Here is a 26,478-nt window from a genome sequence, read left to right as displayed (position 1 = left end):
AAATGAGTTCATCATATTGGCCTGAAAAACAAACAAAAAAAACCAAAACCCCAAAACCATAGACTTGTCATTTCTGTCCTTGGTGCTTTGAGCTGCAGCGTCTCAGCCAAAACAAGCTGGAAGATCATTACAGCTGTGTAGGACTATGTGTGGGACTAAAATCAAGAATCATAGTTACTTTGAAAGTCTTCTCAATCAGCCATTAAGTAGAAAAATGAACCCTACTTTAATAACTCATTATCCCAAAATGAACTGACTGCTCCCTCTGCTGACTGTTTAAAGGAATTGTGTTTGAATGAATTCACACTGTTTACAGTTGTTCAGTTTCAACATTGAAGATGGGCAACATATGACATCAAATAGATCAACAAATTTTTTGTATTTCACAAGTGCATGTTATTTACATAAAAACATCATACCTTCAAACTACAGCAGAGGTGCCTGATATTATAGATTAATGTTATACATATATACAAGTTAAGGCAATGCATACATTTGGCACACACTTAGTCCAAAAGAACATTTAGCTTAAAAGTTACAAATATTTGTTTAATTGACAGAATATGAGATGGCTGTAAAAAAAATACTGTCATCTTAGATTCAATTACTCTGATACTACTAAAATCAAAGCTGAACTCTGCTTAATACACATTCTGGTGTCCAGACTATGAGACTCCCTAAACTATTGTGCGTTTTTTGTTTGTTTGTTTTTTTGTTTTTTGTATAAGGTAAAAGAAAATTGTTATTCAAGCATCCACTCACGATCTGGTCATTGCAGTAGAGTTTCAGACAACACATAATAATTGAGACATTGCAAGACAACGCAGCTCAACAAATACATTTCTGCCAGCAAATATTCTTGTTATCCACCTCAAACCACGCTCAGTTTTTCTTTTTTTTTCCTATGAAAAGAAGTTAGATACAATTTGCTGATGGCCATCAGTATTGTATGAAAATGGGGAAAAGGGAGATTTTTATCTTCTGAAGTTGGCCATCATTATAGAAACATGCATATGACTCTGGAGAACAGCTTTGATTGCTGCAGCTGATCACAGAAAATGCCAAATACTTCATTAATGAGCGAGTGCAAACCACAAACTACTATAGCAATCCAGTGAAGCAGAACCAGAGCAGGAGTGGCTGACTTTATACTGCAGGTGTAGCTTGTGGGAGAGCAAATAAATCAATTGAACACACCAGAACATCGTTCTCCATTTCTGTTTCTGCTCTGCTTTTCCAGCATGTCTCCAAGAGTCAGCTCCCTGCTTGCTTAAAAAAAATGCTGATTATTCTTTCAGTCATTCTTTATTAATGTACATGTCCCAGTATGATTCTATTATCCTATTTAATAGTTTTTCAAATAAAGAGCAAGGAGAAGACCTAGAGCATGTTTTCTGAGATGCATAAATGCTTCATTTTATGAGTGAAGGTAAATCAGTTTGAAATACTAGAAAAGTAAACACAAAAAAAAAAACAACAACAAAAAAAAAACAAAACACAAAAATTAAAAACAGCCTGCACCATATACCTCTGCAGTCCTCATTGTGGGAATTAGTATTTTGGTAACAGGTCCTGCCCCTGGTTTAGTAATGTGCTTTATCAAGTACGTAAGAAAAAAAATACTGATACTTGTTTTAAATACCAATAAGGAATAGAGAAATGTCTTAAACATTAATTATCCATGACGCTACAGAGTCAGCCTCTTCTTACAGTAGAGAAGTCCAGTCTTTCATCACCCATCAGTTTCTGTTTTGTGGCGTGAAGGACAGAAAAAATAACAGGTCCAATAAAAAGACTGGTGTTACATGTCCTCTCCATAGAGTGCTTGGTGCAGCTGATGGTGGCAGCTCCTTTGGGCGAGTGCTGCAGTGTCACCAAAATACTGTGTTTTGGTGATTTAACAGCTCAGCCTCAGAGAGACTGAGCATCTCAAGTGTGCAGTGTATCCCTGTGGACAGCAGGGGAGGATAATGAGATCACTAAGATCAACATCAGTTCACCAGCAGGACGTCCTCATACGTTGTTGTTCTGGGAGGAAAAAATTATTTTGCTGATTATTTTTTAAAATTATATTTTACATACATCCATATTTTGCATACATACATTTATAACTATATGATCTTGTCATTATTAGTATTTACAGAACTATACTTACTATACAAGTTTATATTTATGTCACACCAAGACTGTAAAGACCCTGTAAAGACTTTATTTGTTACATGTTTTGTTTTGTTTTTTTTGTTTTTTTTTTTAAAGGTTACTCATTAACAAAAAATCTTATGGGTCAAACAAGAACCGTTACTGCCTTTCTAACACAGATGAGATTGTCACCCAAGAGACAGATGAGGTGTCACCTGACACCTGAGCTTATTGCTTTTTTCTTTTTCTGCTACTGCATGTTATTAATTTGTCCTGTAGCAGTGATGTTTAGATAGACTTAGATTTAATAATTGTGATGTAAATAATCAGTCTTTGTGAATCAATCATCTGTTGTTGCTGTCATGTCAGGCCTCCCATCCTCACCTGTCACAGCAGCAGAAAAACGAGCAGGGCGAGGTCTCCAGAGCCCTGAACTTCCCAGAACTCGGTGCATCCGTACACTCTGCTATGAAAGCGTGCAGGTCTGTGATGTGCAACGGTTCCTGGGTTTGGTGCTGTTGAATACCATGAAATAATTAATAACAAGTTAGTTTTCCAACTGTGAGCCACCATTAAGCCAGAAGTGAAATGATAATGCAGGTTTAAGTTGGCTCAGTTCCTACCTTAATTGTCTCATAGGCTCCAGTGATGAGAGCAATAAACAGTGACAGCACCATGTAGATGAAGAGCGAAATGAAAGTGTACAGGTAAACCTGACTGAACAGCCACACAAGAGTACTGCTCTCCTGCATCTCGGTGAACGTTACGAACATGTCGTCCCCGTTAATGAGGGAGAACAGACACTCTGAAACCATGGCCAGCGAGCGGAACTGAGGGAGTAAGAACAGACTTTCATCAAACCTCTGAAAACAACAAAAGTGAAATATGTTTTTACCACCTTAAAATGCACAGTGTACAATGTTGTACAAATACACTAAGAAAACTGAGGAACTATGATGTCAGCAGTTTGTTGCACAAATAAATTCATCTGCTCTACTGTGGGAAGGCAGGGACTAAAGCTATGGATGGACCCAATCTCTGAAGTGTCCACAAACACCACAGTTTGATAAGGCTTCATCTACAGCACCTCAGTTATGAGGTCATTTGTTAAGTATGAGTTTTTGCATTAGAGTGACCGGATGAGTATAGTTTCCAAAAGCAGAGCTTATAGAATTGGAAAATAAATGTACTTCAGGTGAGAGATTCTGTAGAACTTAAAAGAGAATATAAAATAAATAAAATGCATGACATTTCCTACATAAAAATGTGCTAAGTTTGTGTGGAAAAGGAGAGCACTGATATGACTTTAGATAGACATTACATATACAAATTATAATACAAAAAAATTAACTGTCTGGGTTAGGCATTTTGCTTTGAATGATTTACTGTTCTGCTTGCTTTTTCAGACCACAAACAAAAATGTTCATCCTAAAGAAACAGGTGATGTGTCTGATTTAGATGGGACACAAATAAAAAAAATTAAAAAATAAAAAAATCTGAATCAAAAAGATCTGCGCATTTTTAACATGAGTGGTTTTACTACACCTGCCCTTCTACAGAAGTTTCACTTTTATTCACCTTGACATGGTATGGTCCCAAGACAATCCAGCCACAGAAGCAGTAACCCAGATATATGACGGCCACACAGAGGCAGAACCGAATCACATTGGGGAAAGCTGCTCGGAGTGTGACGATCAGGATCTGTTGATGTGCATGAGAGGGCAGGGGAACATTTTCTCATCTACTCACCAGTTACTGAATTAGCAACAAGGTACAATATCTGTGGATGCACACCAGTGTATCGGTGACTTACATTGTATTTCTGGAAGAATGTGAGGTAGCGAATGACTCCGACCCACACCAAGAGTGTGGAAGTCCCCAACAGGATGCCACAGAGGTCATAGGAAGATATGTTCTGACAGGAGAAAACATGAAAATCCATCCATCAAATCCATCAAAGGCAATGGACACATCTATGACTTTAAATATTGCTCGCTGCTGAGCATTCAAATAAGGCTGACTATTACAGCATGACCACATTTGGTTTTGGATTCTGATTGGTTGGAAAAAAAAAAAAAAAAGGCCATCTTTTAAATCACCACTATGAAGTAGATGCTTGTTTCTTTGATGCTGAGGCTCAGCTGCTGTCTTCACATATGGATTCATGCTGATGTATTATATTAAAATAAAAAACAGATTGGTTGTAACATATGTGAAACCGCATTCCAATAATGGATAAACTAGCTGTAGCCTGTTATACTTGTACAAATTCAGAAGTGCCAATACAAGATAGGAAGAGAAACTCTGAGCTACACCTGCAGAGGAACGGAGAAAAGAAGACCAGAGAGGAAATGTGAGTAAAACTGAATAGAAAAAAATATATATAATAAAATAAACAGGAGAAGTCTTAGGGGAAAAATTAGCTTGTAATTTATCATCAGTTTATTATCTTGGAAGATCGTGTAATTCTCTGCTCTTCAGATTGACAGAAATCACCAGAGAATCACCAATTAGTCACTGGTTTTCAAAAAAGTCATTTCTGATTTTTGAAATAATCTTACATTATTTGTTTGTATAAATCATCAAAATGACTATGATTTTTAGTCACAGTTATTTGTTTGCCCTTGGAATGGTCAGACAGGACCACCACCAAGTTTACAGAGGATATTTTAAGGATGCCTCAGGAGGAGAAGGAGAACCCCATGGTGGATATTATCCTTTAATTACAGCATGTTAAACTCTCAGCAATTAATTGTAAGACCTACTAAAGCTGATGTCATCAAGGGGTGAGAGGGTAAACAAGACACACCTTCGTCTCAATGCCAACTTTGATGATAGTGCCAGTGATGGTGAGGATATCGCTGATGATAAGGAGGATATACCAGCCATTAATGAACTCCAGTCTGTCTGCCCAGCACACTTTACGATCCAGAGTCTCCTTAAAGAACTGCACAAACTCCTGTAGGACACACAGAGACAGTGAGAGAAACTGACCAAACCTGAAGAACAAAGGATATCTGTGATATAAGTTTACTGACAGTACATTTAGTACATACACACATATAGTTAGTTTTCCCTCCTTGATCTTAACCAAGCATCCCTATCAACTAAGCAATTCCCCTGCTTGGCCTGGATTGAATCGTTTTCCTCTCCTTCAGATGTAACAGACTCTCCGTACCTGTTGCAGCATGATGCCACGCACAATGGAGCGTCCACAGAGCAGCAGCGACACAATGCACACCAGAGCCACAAGGATATCAAAAGCTACACGTGAGTAGCTCTCAGCTGGGGATTTAAAGGCAAAGAGGAGTACCATGTAGTGTTAGAGCTGCTGTATAAATAACACCATGTACTGAATTTTCCTGTCGATTTATTAATGGTAAGTGTGAGTAGCTTTTAGCATCCTCAGCTTCCCCAAATGGCCTTCAGGTTTGCAACAAGCATTTCTCTGACAGCTATGAGTCATATCTCATATCTGCTTTCTCAAAGCAACCATGCACTTGTCTCTTGTCTCACCATGTCCAGAAATGCTTGGATCTTTACACTCTTTTATTGATGCTTGGTTTTCTAACCAGATCTTCACCTTGCCACTGTGAGCCTTGTTGTCCAGGACTATCTGCAGAGGAAAGAGAACAGCACAAAAAATTTATTTCCTTTGTAGCTGTACTTAAAAAACCCCCAACATATACACTTAAAGGGAAACAGTTGAACATTCTCTGATGTAATGAGTACACTTCAAAAGACATAAGTCAAGACCAGGTGTCTCACCAATCTAGAAAGTATGTGAATATATGATATTTACACTATGCACTGTATCTAATAAACATCATATCTTCACTGATTCATCTTTTCATATCAATATCAACCCTTCATCCATTACCTGTGGGTTATGTATTCATATAGATCTAGCTTTGAAATTTGGACTCACCGTTATGAAAAAGGTGTAGCAGTCTGGGATTTCGTTGTTGATGATGGTCTGTATATTGATTGCCTTCAGCTGGAACTCTATGGTGACATTAATGAGCCTTGAGAGGATTAAACAGATTGGCAGCACGTAAATATAAATGTTTTGTTACAGTGTTCATATTTGAATTCTATCAATGTGTTTACAGATTTATTCTAGTGCTGGGATGAACTCGCTGATTGATCTGCCCAATTGGTAATCTTTATTTTAACTCCTTAAACATTGTTCATTTCGCAAATTTTTTTCAAGTGGAACATTTTTATGCATCCAAACACAGAAGTAGACTACTTGAAATGATGAGACATATTTAGGACGGCAAAGTATGTTTATCTCAGCGAGTCTTTTTGTATCTCAACTTGTATCAGTGTCCTTGCACAAATGCTTGAGTGTGCGTGTGCAGCAGAGATAAGAGACAGGTTAAATGTCCTGATCAGATGTTACAGAGATCATCTTGGCAGTGGAGGCCAAACAAGGAGAAGCCAAAGCCATGCAAAAAATGAAGCCTTACTTGTGGAACTTGAGGGTAAAGTTCTTGTAGCTGCTGCTGAGTGGAGCAGGAGGGACCGACAGAGGATTTACACCTACACACTCTGAGGACAGTGGAGACAGGCAGGGAAATGTCATCTTGAGTAAATACTACAATATACTGAGGCTAAAATCAAAGAGAGCAAAGGGGGGAAACTGGCATTTTACTGATCCTTTTTCTACATAGTGGAAAATAAATGTTGCTAGCATTATTAGAAGAAGTCACAAGGGGTTGGGTTCAGACAAAGATGGATTTGATATGAAGAAGGGTTAGGGTTAGGGTTAGGGTTAGAAAGAAGATGTTGAAATGACGATGGGGAAGTTGACCTACTTCCCCTTAATTCCAATAAGTCTGAATCTTATGAATATGACGTTATAGAGGAAGCAAAAAACTCTTGCCACCAAAGTAGCAAAAACTCTTATTTCACATTAAAAGGCAGTACATGAACATTAATTGACTGGTTTAAGACACAAAGCAGTTCTAAAGCAGATGTAGGGAAATGTATGTATGAACGTATAAAACAATACATTTCACACTTTACAGGTGCCTGCATCCTGGGAGGTTTCAATGAATGGACCTCATCACTGTGAGATTAGGTCCTAAAATATACTACTTTTCTGATTAAATGACCTGGCTAGGTGCAGTGGACCGTAGCGATATTGCCACTCAAAACATTGTATTGCATGTTTTATCACCGTAACCTTGAGCTAAGATTCCTGATTAGTGATTTTGCACCATATGAAGCATCCTATACTGTTCTGTACTACTGCTCCTGAACCTTCCGTCAGGTCAGGGTTATCAATTATAATTAAGAGATATTTTCCTGTAATTATGAGACAGTAAGCTCAGTTCATTATGCACCTCTTTTTCGTAACAAATAATGCCATGACCTATCACTGTAGCAGTTGCACCATTTTTAGTTAAATGTTTGTTTTGGTGAAAGACTTTGGTTAACATACAGAGATGTAAAGTGCTCTTAGTGTGATTTGGCAATTTAACATGTTTCAATTCTTAAAAGAAATAGAATAACCAATCTCAGGTTATGGCCTTTGATGTCTCGTTTATATGTGCTATAGTCCCCAACACTTTGGATAATCATCAGCTTGTTCACGCTAATTGTGAATAGTAGAGAAGCTTCATACTACTTTGAACAACAACATTGGAAATCTGTACAATACAATGTAGCTGATGTACCTGTATTGATGTGAGGGTCTATACTGAAGGTATCATTGGCGGGGTCGATGCGTCCCTTTTTGTAGTACTGTTGGCACAGGGAGAGAGCGCTGCCATTCACACCAACATCGTAGACATATGCATAACGTCCCACAGTGGTTTCTGGCAAGGCCAGATACTGAGAAGGATGAGAAGAAAATAACAAGGAATTAAATATGTATGTCCATTATTGAGCTTTATAACCAGTCAATACTCAGTCAGCAATTTTGTTTGAATTTAACTGAGTAGTAGAAGTGTAGCGCCGTCGAGGGCTTCACCTATCAGTTACTTTCATTACTTTTTTGATTGATCTTTTCATCTTTAAAATATCGGGAAAAAAAAAAAAAATTCCAAGACAACATTTTCAGACCATAACATACAACAAAAATTAAAGCTTGCACAAGCAAAAAAAAAAAGGGTAATTTTGTTTTTAGTTCATGACCAAAATGGCTTTGGATTAATGACTGCTGCCTAAATGTCTGAATGGGGGAATCAGGAGATTAATTTTGGCTACTTAATAAAAATTTCATAGGCAGAAAGTGGCATTTATTCAGTAATCCCAGGGAAATATACAGTTACATTAAAATAGTCTAAAAATCTGAAGATGCTGATATTTCACAACTGTAATCATGTTCTGTTTTACCAAAAGCGTCAAAGACTTCTTATGCTCGATGCTAGTTGGACGTAGCATTTTAAGAGACTGTTCAGTAGGCCGACATTACCTTGTAGTACCTGTATGCACTGTAATACAAGGCAATTATATTGGTTTCTTCAAGTCCCGACATAGGATATTTATTTATATCTTGAGCTAGGCACAAAATAAAACATTGTCCATTAGCTCATGAGAACTATTTTTATGGGTTTTCCATAGGCTTACCTGCTCCACAGAATAGAAAATGTGGTCGTAGACATCATTCTGCGTGTAAACAGCAAAGGAGTCATCTGAGGACTCATCATAGTCCTTAAGGAACAGGTGCTTGAAGGTCATTGTGTTCTCCTCCTTGAAGGTCACCACCACCTGGTTACTGAGGCCAAACAAAACCAACTGCAGGAAAGATATTGGGGAAGGGGTGGAAAAATGTTGACAAGCCGAAGAGCAAGGAGAAAAGGAAGAGTGGTATGTCATGTGGAGGAGGAGTGGGAATCAGAGAAACCCCCTGAGGCGCTATGCTCCAGGCTCAACAGTTAAAATACAGACTGCTGATGAAGTAGTCAGAACAGCCACTTTGTCTTTCTATGCTTCATAAATCAAGAATTCACAGAGGGAGTAAAGATGAGACTGATAAACGAGACTAAAATAAACATTACCGACTACAACAATTATTTATTGCCTCTTCCACTATCAAACAACACAATTCATTTAATAGTTAATGCTACACAAGGCAGCTATTTTTTAGACATAGCTTTACTTAAATATATTGTAGATAATCTCAGAAAATCCTAATGCAGGGCTTTTAAGCAGTACATTATGTCCATCGGTTGATTATTTTTTCTTTTTAAAAGAACCAATTATTACCAATTTTAGTGATTTGGAACGACACATAGCCTTTCAGTAAATATCAGAAAATGTAATGGAATTTACATTTAATTTCATTTACATTTAAATAAGGTGTATTATTTAAATGTCACTTTCTTCTGTTGGATTGGTGTGTATAAACAGTGAAACAATACAACCTTATGTTGCTCTATCATTATATTTTGAGTGGTCAGACTCAAAGTTGTGCTGACAAAGGAAATAATACATGTGGGCTAAAGACAGTTTAAAGATTTAAGATGACGACATCAATGAAATGAATGAATGAATGCAAAGTTAACAGACAATGAATATTCCTCAGGAAACAGCACTCATATTAATACTCATACATATCAGACAGTTCATATGAAACATTATCAGTGAGTAAGACCAAAAGGTTGAATGCTGAATGTAAATGTTAGATATATGTTAGATAGTTATCGATACAACTAGAAGAATCAAAGCCTGATGAATAACATCTGTCTTACCTGAGCTGTGACAATAATGATCTTGAGCAGCTGCAGGATCAGCTTATAAGGTTTACGGCCCTTGGCGTGATATTTATCACAAGGACTCATGAAGAAGTATTTAAGCTTCCGCCGCAGAGCTTCCTCTTTTTGATCAGCCCTGATCCAATGACCTTCTCCCGCTGCAGGAAACTGATGGTTGCTGTGGTTGCTGCCATGATTGCCACTGTGGTTGTACTCGCCGCTGCTGTTTGTGGAGCTGTACTGAGTCGGTGAACAGGGCAGGCCTTCTTGATCTGGAAGAGAGACAAATCAGGGAATATTTAATTTTATTTAGGAAAGCAAGAATGAAATAAATTTTAATCAGAATAGCTGCTCAAAGAGAAAACATATCGACCCAGCAAACTAGCTTCCACTGAGTACCTAGTCCTTGAAATCCTGCATGTCTTCATCTGTTATAGCCACACATCAAATGTGGAATGGCCAAATTTTGGACACAACTTCAAAACGGGTAGTTTAAAACATAACAAAAACTGCATATTTTTGATGGAACTCTTCAGAAACACAATGTGTATTTGTATCATCTGCTACAATAGAAATCTAATAACAGCCCATTTCAAATCTCAAATATTTGGAAACTCCTTGAAATCTGCTGATATATATATATATAGCCAACATAGCACCTGGAAAGGCGCTATATTGGCTGATCTTGATTGACTTTATTCACATATGTGATACATTTTCTATGAGCATTGGTATGTGTGGACATTTTGATGCCTAACCCGCAATGCACACAGGAAAGAGCTATTTCAGTTACTGACTGACAGAATCTTTTATATCAAGATTGGTGCTTTCTCTTTGTCTTATCTATTCAACCAATTAAGTCTGGTATTTATTCAGTGTGGTTCAAAGTCAGTATTGCTTCCAGGGTTTCTCCTAAAAAGCAGTTCGGGTGGTGATCCACCCTGATCTTGATGCATCTCATGTCATGGTCAATTTAGTGAGAGGATGATGGTCAAAACAACAACAGCCATGCTTATTAGAAACATGGCGTTTGCTGTACAAAATAGGACTGTAGCTTCTTTCTTCTATCAGTAAATATTTAAATGTGATAAAAGGTGTGTATATTCCTAGCCAAGGAAGGTAATGTTGGTCAAACCCTGGCTGAATTTGCTCAGAAACAGTTTGAAAGGCTCAAGGACTTAGATTTATACAGTGGTATGCTGTAGCGTAAGACCAAAAGTGATATAATAAGATAAAGAGCTATTAAAGCATTAAGTACAGTCAAGAATAAGGGCAAGTGCTTGAGAGACAACAGTTTTGACTCTAACAACTGGCTGGGCCAAAAAGCACTAATCACGTGATTTGGAGTAGTTTCCAAGAGCACAGAGTCCATGTCAAATCACTGCCTGCAAACCTTGACACCACCTTCTCCTCAATTACACAGATGTCTTCCAGGGACAGCATCCTGTCAGCGCCACAAGCGTATCTGTGTGTTGGAGTTTTTCTTTCAGCATGTATAGATTTACTTGTCTCAGTCCCCTGGGGCACTGTGAACATGTGCTCAGCTCAGCTTTTCATGTGATTTAACCCAATTAGTTCCAAAGCTGGTCGCACTATCATGGCTGAGGAAAGGGAGCAGAAATAGCTAACATGATTTTTATGCTTATTTTAACAGTGTTGATGCTTCATGAAAATTGATACTGATATTTCTTAGCTTATTCCATTTAGAGCCATGCGTTTTTTGTTATATATTTTTGAATATAGGAATGTGACATCAGTGCAGCAGGTGGTTGGTGGTAGAAGAACTGGGGCAGATTCCTGGGATGGTTTGGTGATAGCTGAAAATTCTTAGAAGTCTGGTCTGAACCAGAATACGAGGTAATACGCAGAAATACTCTTGTATGTGCAAAACTTTTAAAACTTAAAAGACATTCTACTTGCAGAAATTGATTTTCAAGAGAAATCTTAGTGAGAGACAAACAGATGGACAGATTGTGAATAACTTACTACAAAAAACAAAAAAAATAACCCAAAACCAGAAGTGTGACTAAGCACAGAGCTTATGTCACCATGTCTCTGCAGGAACTGACCACGAAATTCAAATCACTAAGTAGGCTAATCATACTGTCACATGTTTGGTCTGGCCATTATCAACAATCAAAAATTGGGTCAGTGACTTCACATTCATGAAATGAATGAACCCTGGTGATTAAAATGTGGGGCCTTTTTGAGTACTAACATGCAACACCTTACGTTACCTTGCCATACTATGACTGAGGATGAACCCAAATGCCATAGAAACAATGAGTCATCAGAGCAAACAGCTGAGCACAGCTGTCCAGTTGAAATGAGAAGTGAAACAATGAGAGCAATATAGTGTTTTGATATTAGTCAGCACTAACTTAAAATGAGCTCAAAGTTCAACACTCACCATCATGCAGGGAAATTTGGGACATGTCTCCAAATACTTATCACGTTATTCTCTGCCACTCCAATCAAACAATAAAACAAACAGCTTTCATGAATTTATCCGGTTCTTCAACTTGGCACAATACTGAAAATCATTTCTTTACCAATGGGTTATTTTATTTAAGATAATTACACGGAGAGGCTACTTATTAGAAGTAACAATCCATGACAATAAATCTAAAGAATTCAATTCAGGTTCGCTGATCCCATTGGTACATTCAGCAATTTGTGTCTGGAATCTCAAACATCCACTGGATTTCCATTTGGTAATATTTCCGCTTCATGTAAACAAGTATTTAAGAGCAGTAGAAAACATTACACATTTAACAGTTTTCAATCGTGTATTAAAAGGTTTGCTGGTTCTTTTAAAACAACGATGACACAAAGGCTTCAAATGAATATGATTAGCGGAAAAAGCAAAGCTTCCGAGGATGGCGGAAAAAGTGCTCAGTTGATTTAGCAATACAATCCAGATATTATAAAGATGTAAAATTATCTTTATAATATAAAATTGTATTATAAAGATAGAAAATAGGTTCTAAACCGAGATTTTTATGATGATAAGTAAGTGTTTGCTTCCAGTAAACCAATTCATATTTAGCAGATTCACTTCCTACATTAGCCAACATCTGTTTTTAAAATGAGAAATTCTGGCTGTTAAGGTGGTATCATCCAAATAAGCACTTGGCCTTAGTAAAATTTGTTGAAAGTTACATTAACTTATTATTAACTTGGCTGCAAACAAGATAAACAAGCTTCCCTGGCTTTGACAGGGGTTGCGTGCTTTTGGTGAGAAGCATGAAAAGCAGAATTCAAACACTTAACATTTCAGGCAGACAATGGGATCGAGGCTGAGTGCACGCATATTTTTTGTGCTTTTATCATCACCGCAGATAGTAATCGGAGAAACAAAAGTGGGTGCAAGGCCGCTGATCTTGCCACCATGTTGACACTTTGAGTTGCTTAAGCTGAATAAATCTGTGAAAACATCTGGCTCTTCAGGTTTAATGCCAGCTGTGGAGTGTGGGCAGTAGCACTGATGTAACTGCTTCTCTGTCAATCAAAATCATTATGATAACTAGAAATCTGTCAACAACTTGGTATCAGTTCTTGGATCTGCTCTGGCAGTTCAAACAAAGGCCACCCACAGGCTGAGTCTGAAACTTCCACTTTTACCTGAGGTGGAGGAAATACCTTGAGCAAAAAACAGCACTGATTATACACGGATAACCTAGGTTATTCGTAGGTAGGATCTGATAAATGTATCATTTGCTGCATCGTTTTTCTCTGAGCATTTTAGGTTAATGCCAGGCACTATCAGCTAATCATACAGCCTTAGATGGTCAGTTCAACTTAAATTACAAAACAAAACATTCACATTCTTACTCACCTCTAAGGTAAACTGGGGTTAGCAGGAAAAGTATATTGTGATTTTGCTGAACGGGCCTTTTAATTGTGAGCTCCCCCAGTGCATTTGTGCTTCATCTGCCCCCAGTCCTAATCATGCATGAAAGGAGCTTATAGAAGAGACATTATTGAGCATGACAAAGTTAGACTGTTCATATGCACTTGGTTCAGTAGATTTGATTAGTAGTGGAGTAGCATCTGGTTCTAAAGGAGAAAGAGACTTAATGACAGTCTCTTCAAGACCAAGACAACATACAACCACAGCAAAATCTGAAACTAGGCCAAGTACTTCACTTGGTGCATGTGGTAGTAGAGTTCAACAACCGGCACCAAGCTAATGTCAGCAGACTCAGATTAAATGGCCATTCAATTATTTGAGACTTAAAATGCATGTAACTTAAGTCAGGCCACCCCACCCCCCAACGCCCAGCAACTCTAAGATGCACCCTAAGAGTTCATTGATTCATCATCCAAAAAGTTTTTTCGTGTCACATGGACATAATCCAAGTTGACAGTGAGCAGGTAAATCAAGATAGGTATATACAGAAATCACATATAAAAACACAGATCCATTTACGGTCACATTCACACCTGAAGGGTTGATGAACTGAGATTTTTGGCAGCAGATGGTGTGAGACGTGAGAAACCACGTTCATGCAGACCAGAAAGACACCTCTTTTGAGAAGTAATAAGAAAATATGTCTTTGCATGAGCAAAGGTAAAAACCACAGTATCAAATCCACATTTAGACAAGGTGTAATAAAATGCAGCAATTTTTGTACATTTGAGGACCTGGAGCATATCATTGTATGAAAACAGACTCGACTATCAGTTGATTATCAATAATAATAATAATAATAATAATAATAATAAATGATACATTTAGTTATCTAACTGTTTGATAAATATGAAATGGCTTACTGTAAACAGGCTGTTGTGGATTTGTAGAATGGAATAATTATTGTTTCTCTACCTCTATTACTGGTATTTATTGGTATGATAAGAATAGGGTTACTGTGTTATGTTATTGTGCTGCAGGTTACTGTGCTAAACGGAGGGCAAGAATAGATCTTAAAAAACCTAACTACAGCTCCATCATAACCCTGATATCTAGGGAAACACACTTGCTGATTACCACTGCTGTGTCACCTAACGTTGTGGTGGCCTCGCTAAAAACAAGATTAGTGAGCAGTTTCAACACTTTGGACAAACAACTCCACCGGGTTTTGTTACGGAGCCAAACCAAAAACACCCTCTGCTGGTTGAAACACTAGTGAGTTGTGAGTAAAAAGTGAAATGTTGAATGTACTGTACCTGCGGAGCCCCGGTGTCCTGTGGCAGCCATGATGTTTACCTTTTACAGGACGACAAACAGGAGAATCTGTCTGCTGCCCCCAAACACGGCGGCCGGTTTCCTGGTACGACTGAGTGTCAGTGAGCCGAGTCCCGAGCTACACTATCACAACACTTCCGCTGACGTCACGTGTTCACACGAGCCAACTCACGCGGCGCTTTTGTGTGCGAAATGAATGGATTGTGAATTTGGACAAAAAGTCATTACTTTCCACTGCAGAGGATTGCGATCGATAATCAGTCATCAATAACCAATAATCAATAAGCGTGAGTTGCAGATGCATTCTACACTTCCCTTACACTCATACCCAGCACTTCTTCAAATATGTTCCTTCAGTGCTGAAATGTCAAACCATTTGATTTGGTTGGTGATAGAAAGTTGATCAACATTTCTTTTTTTATGCCTTTATTTCAATCAGTAAGTGGCAGACAGGCGGGTGGGGGGCAACAGTCCCAGGCCAGATTCAAATTGGACATGTGATTATATGATGGTTATATGGCATTCACTCTGAACCACTTGACCCCCATTGATCCTGTTGATTAATAAGTCAAATAAGCAATCAACTATTAGGTACAAACACAGCTGAAAAAAAAGCTTGTCAAACATATAATGCTTGTAAAAGTGAACTTTGGGTTTTAAGCTTTTGAATTGAAAAAGTAAGCAATTTGAAGAAGTCATCCTTTTGTATTTAATCAGGAAAATAACATTGGAACATCTACATTTACATTCTCTGCTTTAAATTTGGCAACCAAAATAAATTGTCTTAAATAAAGTTAATTTTCTGTCCATAGTGCTTTCACCGCACTTCCTGTCCGATCTCTATCTGCCCTCCAGTGCCTTGTCTCTAGCAATCACGGTGTCATCAAACTTGATCATGAGTGTCGTGCCTTTATGCCAGTGAACAGTGACCTTGGCAGGGAAGCCACTGTTGGTGAGGATGGCCTCTACAATCCCTCCGGTGAAAGCTGCACAGTTCAAGCTGCTATTCTCTTTGGGAACAGAGATATACGTGTTGACAAGGGGCTCTTTTTCAATGATGTAGTAAGTCTTGTCATCATCGTTGGCCTGCTCGAGCTTGTCTGCCTCCTTGCCAAATAAGGTTCTCCACACAGATACCTGTGGAACACAAAGCAAATGACTGAGGACTATGTAGGCTGAGGTTGGGGCATGTGGGTTTCACTGGCTAACAAAACATTGCAAATATGAGTTCCCAACATTTAAAATTACTGAGTGGCCTGGGGAGTAAAGCAAAAGGGTTGAGTGAAGTGAATATGAATTGATGGTTATGGTAATAACTAAATAAAGTCTCACTGCTCTGAAACAGCACAGCTGTTTCACAGTCATGTATGACAACACCAGGCAAAAAACCTCACAATATTTATTATTATAATCAAAATATTTGACTTTATTGGGCTTCAAGCAGATATCTATTTAAATTCAGAAATTTTAAAGGGAAATGTCTTTTTCCTGGAACAGCATATTTATTTCATAGATACGAATCAACACAGGGGCCCCAGATGGAGTTAGGTGTTGATGGACATGATCATGTTCCTGTTAGAGGGCGAATGATCGGCTGGGATACCTTGATAAACAGCAGTATGTTCAGGACTTTGGTCTCTCTCTTGCCGCTCTTCTCCCTCAGCACCAGCACGTCCAGCAGGCTGCCCCCGACCTGCTGCCCCAGCCGGGCCAGGCGGGCCTGCAGCTCGGACACCGAGTACACCCGGCTCTGGCAGTACTGGACAACCTCGGAGAACAGCAGGGCGAAGGCGCTCACACTAACCTCGGTCTTAGGTCGGCTCAGGGGCCGCTCCAGGATGGCAGACTTGCCTCGAGTGAATCGAGTCTCCATAATGTTTTTAACAAACGGCTGCAGAGAAACAGAGACACTGCGGGACCTCAGGCTAGCTGGGCAATGCTAACTAGAGCAAAGAGCAAACCTAAAACAAACAGCAAACAAAACCAACTAACAAAAAACTAAATGACATCCGTCCAAGTGAGTTAATGAATATTTTTTATTCCAGTTTCCACAAACACAAACAGTAACCTTTAATCCCTCACTGCTTCATGTCCATGTTTACTACACTTGCCTTTGACGAGTTACTTCCTGGTCCAACTGTGAACGTCATCTTGTCACATGACTCTTCTGACCAAACACAACATTTAAACACTTGCACAACACAGAAAAATAAAAATGATGACTAAAATGGAAGAAAATCATTTTTACTTTCTAAAACCCGAACTTATTATTTAGTTACTTTTATGCATTTAACAAATTCCATACAAGCTGGGAGTTTGACTTCAGCACCACAGTGAGATATAATGTTTCACGTACAATTTTAAGCTTTTAACTTTGACTTGGAATATCAAATCAACATAAACGTTCAAGTGTCTCTCTTAAAACTTCTTTAAGTGCAGTGAGTACGAATGTATATGTTTTCCATGGCTGACGGTATTAACACCGGTTTCAGTAACAAACAGTTCAGTTTGTGTAGAATTACAGAACTTTATTACAGAAATTTATTGATCACATATATTTTACAGCTGCTCATCAGAGGTGACTAAATGTTTCCTGACATTCCTGAACACAAAATCACAAGATATGGTGGACATTAACCACGCATCAAGTTTCAATTCAGTTCAACAAATATACAGCATTATGTGTCAACATAGTGGGTATAAACTGACAGTTAAGTACACCTAATTCAGGAAAAAAAATCCCACTTAGGCTGTTTACTGTATGATAAATTTTACCAGACAGTCCAGATTTTGTTTTGCTTGTGACACACTTTAACCCACTGTAGACTAAATCAATATTTGGGGCCATCAGCGTACAAAGAGTACTCTCTCCTTTTACGTCACAACACTGCAGTCCTGCACGTACAATTACACAAATTCATTTCAGAAGTTGTAGAGTTTTGGAGATCACAACTGCACTTGCAGCACCTGCACCTGCAACGGTGCTCCTCAGTCAAGCCCAACTCTGGTTCCTTTTTTTTTTCCCTTTAATAGCAGAAGCTAGCAAACTTTTTCTTTGGAGGCAATAGTTAAAAGAGGCGAACATGACTTTATCATGTCTATCAGTTTTTTTTCTTGCTTCACTTTTATCATATTCTGTTCACTGCCGGCCAGCAGGTAAGTTAATTATTCAAAAATATGTTTACTGTTGTGTTTTGTTAAAAAAATATTTGGTTATTATACTTCACTAGGAATAAAAAAACAACACCTTTTACAGACTGCATACACTGATATGAGCTAGAGAGATTACCAAACTCCACCGTCCAGCCCTGTTGATAGATGTAATATTGTAAAGACCAAACAAATAAAAAGGTGACGGTAATGGTTAAATAATTGAGGATTTTTCCAGTTTTGAAAAAGAAGCCAGATCTTTGAAGATATGTACATTGGGTAATGCATTTTATGTTTGTCATAATTTCTTCCACCGGCCATCAGTAAGTTGATGGTGTATTTTCCCTCTGACGAAGCACTCTGGGAAACAGATTAGAGAGGTTACTTCATGTTACTGCTGTGACTGAAAATCACTGGTGTTTGCCTCTCTTAGTTATCAACTGTGGGCCACATTGTGCCAAATTCTTTCTGTTATATTTTAAGCTAATCAAAGGAAGGTGTTGCAGTTATTTTAGGTGAAAGGTGGAGTGCAGAAGATGGTCTGACTTAATAAAATCAAGATATAAATTCCAGCTCCATTCCCCTATCTGGGTAATTTTCTTCCACTCACTAACTGAACAAAATGCCGACTTTATTAAAGCTACTACAAACAGTTAAAGGGACATTAAAATTCCTATCTTACCTCGACACTTTTTCTCAAGTTGCTTTTACTATGGAAAAGCCATACTGAGTTTCTTGAAGTAATAGTTCACTCACTGACCCTTGAATATAAATGACTATTCCTATCAGGTTTCCATCTACGTAACATGGACAGCTTCATTCAAGCAGTGAGACAGGTCGAAGACTCCAACCCTGGCCTCACCCCTTTGGCTCTGGTCAGAGCACTGCGCAGGACCGCTGGCCATGATGATGCAATGACAATCCATTTCTTGGGGTCGTCATATAATCTCACTGATGGTGAGGTCCTTGAAAAAGCCATTCTCAACGTCTCATCCTTCAGCTTTTTTGACAAGGCTATCTACCACATTGTGACCGACCACGGAGAGGAAAGAGGGGTGATTCTTGCTCCAGATGGCACCACTGTAGCCCTTGCACCGTTACTGCTGGGAATTGAGTCAGGGCTGAAAGCAAACATGGAGGGGACACCAGCGGTGGGAATCTTCCCTCTCACCTTGGGCAGGACACTTGGACTGTCCTTCCTCAGTCTTCAGGACTTCCCACCATCTCATCGTCTGGGGCCTAATGGGTGCTGGGACAGTGTGAACCACCCTAAGATATTCAAGTTGTCTCGCCCTGCAACTCTGGCTACTGATGCTGTGATTAATGGGGGGATGGATGGAGTTATACTGGGCATAAACCTCAGCAACCTAAATGGATCTGAACAGCCACAGGCCCTTAGTGAGATTCTGAAAGGATACTATAGTTTCAATTTGCATGAGGGGGAGGGTCTTGACGCCATCACCGCCCTTATCAGTCCAAGACGAAGGGAGCTCTCAAAAGCCAAACTGGAGTCACTTGATCTTTACACCAAGGTGATGGAGACACTAGCACTGGTCTGGAAGTTGGAGAAGACAGAATGGATTGCACATGACACTGGAGTGGGGAAGGCGGTGAAGGATGGATTGCGGGTATTTACACACAAGTATTGGGGTGAGCTATGAAGTTATCAAAAACTATACTTGGGTTCAAGGCAGGGCTGAACCATAATTAGCAAAGTTTGAAGAACAAGCTCAATCTGCATTGGAAAGCCTGGAACGAATCAATATATGATTCGAAAAACAGTAATTGAATAATCAGTTATTCAATTGCTCAGTAAATTTGTATCAATCAGCTAAATGATATATTGAAGTGTTAGACTTGGGTGATTTAATACCTGGTATAAACTAATCTTATGCTTTAGGACTGTATTGTCATATCTATACTCTGATTCTTGGATAGCTCAAACAATGCTGTTTTCATATCAGTCTGATACGATATCATGCTTAAACCGTTGAAACAAAGCATCAGGAATGAATTACATTTCCTTCAAAACATTTTTAAACCTTTTTAAAATGATCCCTTTTAAAGTACCTACACAATTGCAGAAAAAACCTGACACACACAGAGTACATATCTAGGGTTAGGGGAAAAAAAGTTTTCACAAGGAATTACATTTCTTCTTGTGGATTCAGTGTTTTCATTCCATGACTTATAGAATTGAGAATAACTAGACAGAAATTAAATCATCACCAGACCAGAGTCTGCAGTTCTTCTTAAATTGACAGAGCATTTTAACTTTTTCTATTTTTACATGTTGTATTAATTGCTGGGTTGTGTTAAAGCAGCTGGGGAAAAAAAACATTAGAAATTATATAAAAAGTGGGAAGAACATCACTATCACTTGGCTACTTGTATGAGGTGAAATATATATATCTTAGCATTAGCTGCCAGGTTAGCATTCACTCTTTTATCTCTTTAGAGTAACCTGGCTTTGAACTCTGACATATTAACTTAATATTAACAGATTTTTGTCTTTTTTCTTGCCTGCTGCTAACACTGGGTGTACTATATCTGCAGTGTAAAGAGAAATACCTGGTACAAAAAGTGAGTTAAGCCAGTCCCATACAATAGCCGAGTTTGTCTAGGCAATTTTTGATTCTAGACTCCAAGCTTGACTGTTTAACCTCACAAAATTGGTGGTGTCCTTGGTGCCCTAACTTGTCTCTTCTCTCCTCCTCTTTTAAGACTGCCCTCAAATCATCCCTCGCTGTCAGTGGGGCGCAAAAGCCCCCCAGGGTACACCTATCCCACTGTCTTTGCCTCTCCAGTTTCTGTATGTTCACCACACCTACGAACCATCCTCTCCATGTTTATCCTTTCCAAAGTGCTCTCGTGACATGAGAGCCATGCAGCGCTTCCACCAGGACGACCGTGGATGGAGCGACATAGGATACAGGTAACTAGTATTTAAAGGTTTCTATGGACTTCATGCAGCATCATATGTTCCTGCCTGCACCTCCTCCTGCTTTCATCTCTCCATACGCTACCCAACTTTGCCCCCTATGTGTGTCTCTCTCTCTTTCCCACTCTCAACCCAACCGGTTGAGGCAGATGACCTCCCCGCCCGAGCCCGGTTCTGCCTAAGGTTTCTGCCTCTTTAAGGAAGTTTTTCCTTGATACCATTGCTAAGTGTTTGCTCCTGGGGGGATCTGTTGGGTCTCTTTAAATCATTTTATAAAGAGTTTACCTACTCTATATGTAAATTGCTTGATGTAACTTTGTTATGATTTGGCGCTATAAAAAAAAATCCGATTTGATTTGATTTTAAGAAAGACACATTGCTGGTATAACTGAAATGACAGATTAGCTACATTATCATAATTTAGTACAAAAACTGAAAACAGGGAAAAGGTAGGTCTAATCCAATTTAACAACAAAGTAAATGTATCTATGTATATATATATATATATATATATATATATATATATATATATATATATATATATATATATATGTTAAACCTAACATAGACTCTGCACATATTATTAATAATGAATCCCACTTTAATTTGCCATTAAACCTGGGCAACACTTTCCATTTTTATGTATCTTTTATTAAGTTCGTTTGATATTACATCAATTTTTCATGTGTTGTGTTTGCACCCACAGCTTTGTGGTTGGCTCTGATGGCTACATCTATGAAGGCAGAGGTTGGAACCACCTCGGCACACACACCAGGGGGCACAATGACATGGGGTATGGTGTGTCTTTCATTGGAAACTACACAACCACTCTGCCTTCTCGCCATGCAATGGACCTATTGCGCCATCGTCTGGTGCGATGTGCAGTAGATGGAGGAGGTCTGGTTGCAAACTTCACCATCCATGGCCATAGACAGATGGTGAACTACACCCCCTGTCCTGGAGATGCCTTCTTTTCAGAGATCAGAACATGGGAACACTTCAGGGAAAGGGAGTAACACGAGGCCCACTGCCAGTTTGAGGTTCTCAAACAACATTAGTCACATCAGGTATCCATTTAGATTTTATTAATTTGATAGGCAATTTTTGTGTCTTGAAAGGACCTGAAGACTAAAATGAGTTTATACACAAAAAATAAAATGTATAAATGAATGCAATTTCAGAGATGCATTAATTCATTGATGAATTAATTTTGTTTCAAACACAAAGTAAGCAGAAATAATAATAATAATAAAAAAAAGACAACCAAACACACATAAAAAGCATTTAAGAATCTCAATGACAATTATCATATGATATATGATGATTTACAAGGAAAATGACAAAAACTGAAGAATAAAGAGCCTGGTCAGCTGTAACAGCCACCATCTGGATTGTTCATTTATATCATATCTTGACGCACATCACATACAGCTCAAACAAGGAAAGACTAATATTTTTCAGGTTGGTGCAAAATGCCCGTATCTAATTCCATGAGACTCAGAGAAAAAAAGAGAGCAAGGCTTCAATAAAATATGACTGAATAAATAAAGCCCAGAAAAATAATTATCCTCATAATTCAAATGAACCAGGAGAGAATGCTGAGAATTTAACATAGTGAGTGTGCTGAAGTATGAATTTCCTCACCAAGGTCAGTGATGTACCTTATCTTTTTCTTCCTTTATTATTATTATTATTATTATTATTGTTGCTGATTGAAAAAGACATATTTCCGCTGTTACACCGGACTTCACTGCACATATCTCCCCCAACATTTGATCTGAGCACATATTTCTTGAGATCAGCTCAAGAGATTTAGGATGTCGGTAAAGAGCAGGGGATCTTCACCAGGGAGTCCATGGGAGGGGGCCAGAGGATCAGGAATGAGTCTGCCAGGGTCTGCTTCCACGTCTATGCGGGGTTGGTCAGGCAGACTGCTGAGGGACAGCCATGGACACCAAGACCGTTAGGAGAGCTCTGCTTCATGCCCTGCAGGACCTGAGCAGGACGGATTTTGACAATTTCCTTTTCACCATCCTGGGGCGTGGGGGAGAGCCCAGGATCCTACAGGTGGACCTGGAGGGGAAGGACCGGGCCGAGGTGGCCAATGTTCTGCTTCGGACTTTCACCGAGTCCGGAGTGAAAGAGGTGGTTCTGGAGACGCTGGGAGAGATCCGCTGCAACGCCCAGAAGGAGCGCTTCGGTGGGTTTATACACTTTTTTTTTTTTTTTTTTTTTAAACCAGTCTTAGAATAAAACCAGCATTCGACTAAGGGTGCGAACAGAGGGTGAGTTTGTTTAGATTCTCTGAGAGCGTTCAGTATAGAGCTTCAGACACCGTGCGATTTGACGCAAACGTCCGGTGGAATTCATGAAGCAACTTCAGCTGATACAGGAAGAGTTATCGGAGACATTTTGGGTCTGTCTGTAAACTTTGGACATGAAGCTCATTCGTTTACTCACAGATTGTAATTAGAGAGAAGTAGATATAATTTTTAGGATTTTAAATGAGGGTTAGGGTTAGGTTATATTTTAGTTTTATCAATGAACCATCACTGAGATAAAAACACACACAGTTCCACTGTGGATTATTTCTTACCATGATACTTTTCAGTTAGTTTCCCTTACAATTTAACAAACAATGATGTCTGTTTATTTTCAGCCAAGGACATAAATGAACCATCATCCACACCATCATCCACACCATCATCCACACCTGTCTTCAGTAAGCCTCTTTTTGGACGATGTGAAACATCTTCTCATACAAGGAATTTATGCTGACGTGCAGATGTGTTGATCAAAAATACTCATAATAAATTGCACATTTGTAGGTTACGGAGACATTATGAAGGTGGAATGTAATGGAGCTTCACTGGAAACAGCTAGACAGGACAATCTCAATTTCTCAGGTATCCGCTGCATCAATACATTTGTCCACATATGTGGTGACGCCATATCAGTGACTGCTGAGGAGCAATACTCTTGTTCTTTAATTTCTTTCAAAAGGAATTAGGGCCTCACACGCCATGGCTGAGACTGACCTGGTGGAAATGATCACTTACATACCCGTCATCAAAAAGGTGGCTCAACAGAAAGGAATTGATCCAGCTCTCATCGCTGCCATCATCTCCAGATCTAGCAGGGCTGGAAAGACACTGCTTGACGGGTGGGGCAGCTTTGATGGAAAGAAATCTAACACCTTTGGGCTCATGCAGGTAATAATATACAGTTTTACTCACTCCCTCGAAGCAGTGGCTTCATGTTGGACGATGGTAGAAGTGGTTTCCATCTGACCTTCAATATTTCCATAGATTGAGGCGTCTTCTGTTGGAGGTGTAGATCGTCTAAAAGGAGAATGGGACGATGAGAAGCACCTCTGCCAAGCCACTGACATCCTGATTCATTTCATCATAAGGATAAAGCATAAATTTCCGGAGTGGAGCCAAGAGCAGCAGCTGAAAGGTTTGTTTTACCAAACTGCTAACATTTAATGACAAAACTCTCTCTCACTCATATTTACCTTCACAGGGGGAATAGCGGCATATAATGCAGGAGATGGGAACATTCTCTCCTATGAAGAGATGGACAGCAAAACCTCATCTGGAGACTACTCCAGTGATGTTGTTGCCCGGGCCCAGTGGTACAAAGAAAAGGGCCTCTTTTAATCCTGAAGCTGACGCAATGTACTCAGAGGCCTATGAGAAACAAATCTGTAACAGGAGCAATATTGTTATGATGAATTTAGCTCAAGGTATTACAGTTCCATTAATGAAAACAGGAAGCACTGATTAAGTCCCATTGTAAGCTTCCACATTCTTTTTAAAATATAACTTTTCAATTTGGCACTATGAAATATATGTTTAATTATCTGTTCGCATTTTGTATTTTCAGTATTCAATGCTCTCACTGTGCTACTTTGTTTTTGAAAAGATGAACCTTTCGAGTTGGAAACCTATACTATATGTGAATTACAAGATTAAATGTGATCTTCATACAATACCTTTGAATGTACTCCAGAGTCGGCAATCCAGCGGCAGGATACTCAAGGTTGAAGACGTAACAGCTGCTGAAAAAAGCAGCTCCTCCGACATGTCCCTTGATTGATATAAGCCACCCAGATGGCTTCATCATGTTACCTGCATGTAATGTGCATAATGTGTTATGAGCACTTAGAGATCAATTTCTGATGTAAAGTGCCATATAAATGTTATAATTATTATTATTCCCTATTGTGGTCATGTAGATTTCTACAATCAAAACAAAATACTGAGTCAGAAATGGTGATACAAGATCCAAGTAACTTTACCTGATCAAGCAGGGGGTGCTGGGGAGTTCTGCAGTATTAACATCCACAGCAGTAGCACATGGCTGTAACATGATAACACAAATTAGCATAGATATAACATTAAAGGATAAAGAGCATTCATTGGTCAGAGGTAAATCAGGTATCAAGGTAATGAATGGCATCTAATTTAATCACTCATTTTGCATTTTAAATATTTTAATAAAAAATCTTACTTCAACTTCAAACATCAAACTCTCCTTTGGCTCTTTGAAGTACGACATTAAGAGCAACAGGATGCAGGCAGCCTTGTCAGAGTCGGGATCATGGATATGCAATATGTGTAGGAACTACTGTATGGAAGCGCAGAGCACAACCTGGACGTATATCAATGTAACACAAAACTGGGTACCTCGCCGCATGTGTCCCACTAAAGAGTCAGTAAAACATTGCTTTAATTCTCATTTAAGCAACACGTGGGCCACCAGGACATTGAGAAAACTCACAGCCTTGCAAGAGAATTTGTTTACTGGACACACATGAACGATGACATTGAGCGAGTGTATAGATTCTGCAGTGTGTGTGTGGAACATCAGGATGCAAACCCAAAAGAACCTCTCAACCCACACAACGTACCATCCAAACCGTGGCAGTCTCTAGCCTCTGATCTGTTTGAGATTAATGGACGACAGTTTTTACTGACTGTGGACAGATATTCCAAATTCCCAGTTTTGGATGAAATGCCCTTGCCTGTGTCTAGCCATGCAGTCACATAAAAGATGCAAATGTACATGTCTCTATTCGGATGCCATGATGAGATACTGACAGACAATGAACCACAGTACACAGGGCAATTCGACCCATTACCCAAAAAGCAACGGGTTCATCAAGAGGCATGTAAGACACATAAAATCACTTGTGGAGAAAACCCTGAAAACAGATGGTGATCTACAGGTAGCTTTACTGCAGGTCAGAGCAACTCCCATCGACAGTAAACTACCATAATTTTTTCCATTTGGTAGACCAGTTACGACATTGTTGCCAAGTTGAGGAGACCCAGGCAAAGAAGAACATC

The 26,478-nt window shown here is 39.0% G+C and overlaps 4 protein-coding genes across 4 annotated transcripts; 2 read left to right on the top strand and 2 right to left on the bottom strand.

The window, feature by feature from the left end:
• Positions 1-1,513: 1,513 nt before the first annotated feature.
• Positions 1,514-15,144, bottom strand: mcoln1a (mucolipin TRP cation channel 1a). The gene is made up of 14 exons (XM_029499505.1): positions 15,015-15,144; positions 9,843-10,117; positions 8,719-8,886; positions 7,824-7,980; positions 6,612-6,693; positions 6,068-6,164; positions 5,656-5,755; positions 5,318-5,424; positions 4,949-5,098; positions 3,953-4,054; positions 3,718-3,840; positions 2,763-2,969; positions 2,524-2,654; positions 1,514-2,028 (listed from the first exon to the last, which is right to left on the bottom strand). Exons 1-14 carry the CDS (start codon positions 15,043-15,045, stop codon positions 1,992-1,994), a joined length of 1,767 nt encoding a protein of 588 aa, XP_029355365.1. The 5' UTR covers positions 15,046-15,144; the 3' UTR covers positions 1,514-1,991.
• Positions 15,145-15,463: 319 nt separating this feature from the next.
• On the bottom strand, positions 15,464-17,172 carry trappc5 (trafficking protein particle complex subunit 5). The gene is made up of 3 exons (XM_029499518.1): positions 17,145-17,172; positions 16,637-16,924; positions 15,464-16,170 (listed from the first exon to the last, which is right to left on the bottom strand). The coding sequence occupies exons 2-3, from the start codon at positions 16,904-16,906 to the stop codon at positions 15,874-15,876; spliced, it is 567 nt and encodes a 188-aa protein (XP_029355378.1). The 5' UTR covers positions 16,907-16,924; positions 17,145-17,172; the 3' UTR covers positions 15,464-15,873.
• A 944-nt stretch (positions 17,173-18,116) lies between these two features.
• Positions 18,117-22,140, top strand: LOC115039591 (N-acetylmuramoyl-L-alanine amidase-like). The gene is made up of 4 exons (XM_029497314.1): positions 18,117-18,189; positions 18,973-19,833; positions 20,908-21,118; positions 21,831-22,140. Exons 1-4 carry the CDS (start codon positions 18,117-18,119, stop codon positions 22,138-22,140), a joined length of 1,455 nt encoding a protein of 484 aa, XP_029353174.1.
• Positions 22,141-23,021: 881 nt separating this feature from the next.
• LOC115040764 (lysozyme g-like) lies at positions 23,022-25,118 on the top strand. The gene is made up of 6 exons (XM_029497784.1): positions 23,022-23,324; positions 23,784-23,846; positions 23,953-24,030; positions 24,128-24,336; positions 24,433-24,583; positions 24,650-25,118. The coding sequence occupies exons 1-6, from the start codon at positions 23,072-23,074 to the stop codon at positions 24,784-24,786; spliced, it is 891 nt and encodes a 296-aa protein (XP_029353644.1). The 5' UTR covers positions 23,022-23,071; the 3' UTR covers positions 24,787-25,118.
• Positions 25,119-26,478: the final 1,360 nt, after the last annotated feature.

Source organism: Echeneis naucrates, chromosome 1 (assembly GCF_900963305.1).
Source record: "Echeneis naucrates chromosome 1, fEcheNa1.1, whole genome shotgun sequence".
Taxonomy (NCBI): domain Eukaryota; kingdom Metazoa; phylum Chordata; class Actinopteri; order Carangiformes; family Echeneidae; genus Echeneis; species Echeneis naucrates.
The sequence above is the reverse complement of the archived record's forward strand: the minus strand, read 5'-3'. Positions and strand labels throughout refer to the sequence as shown.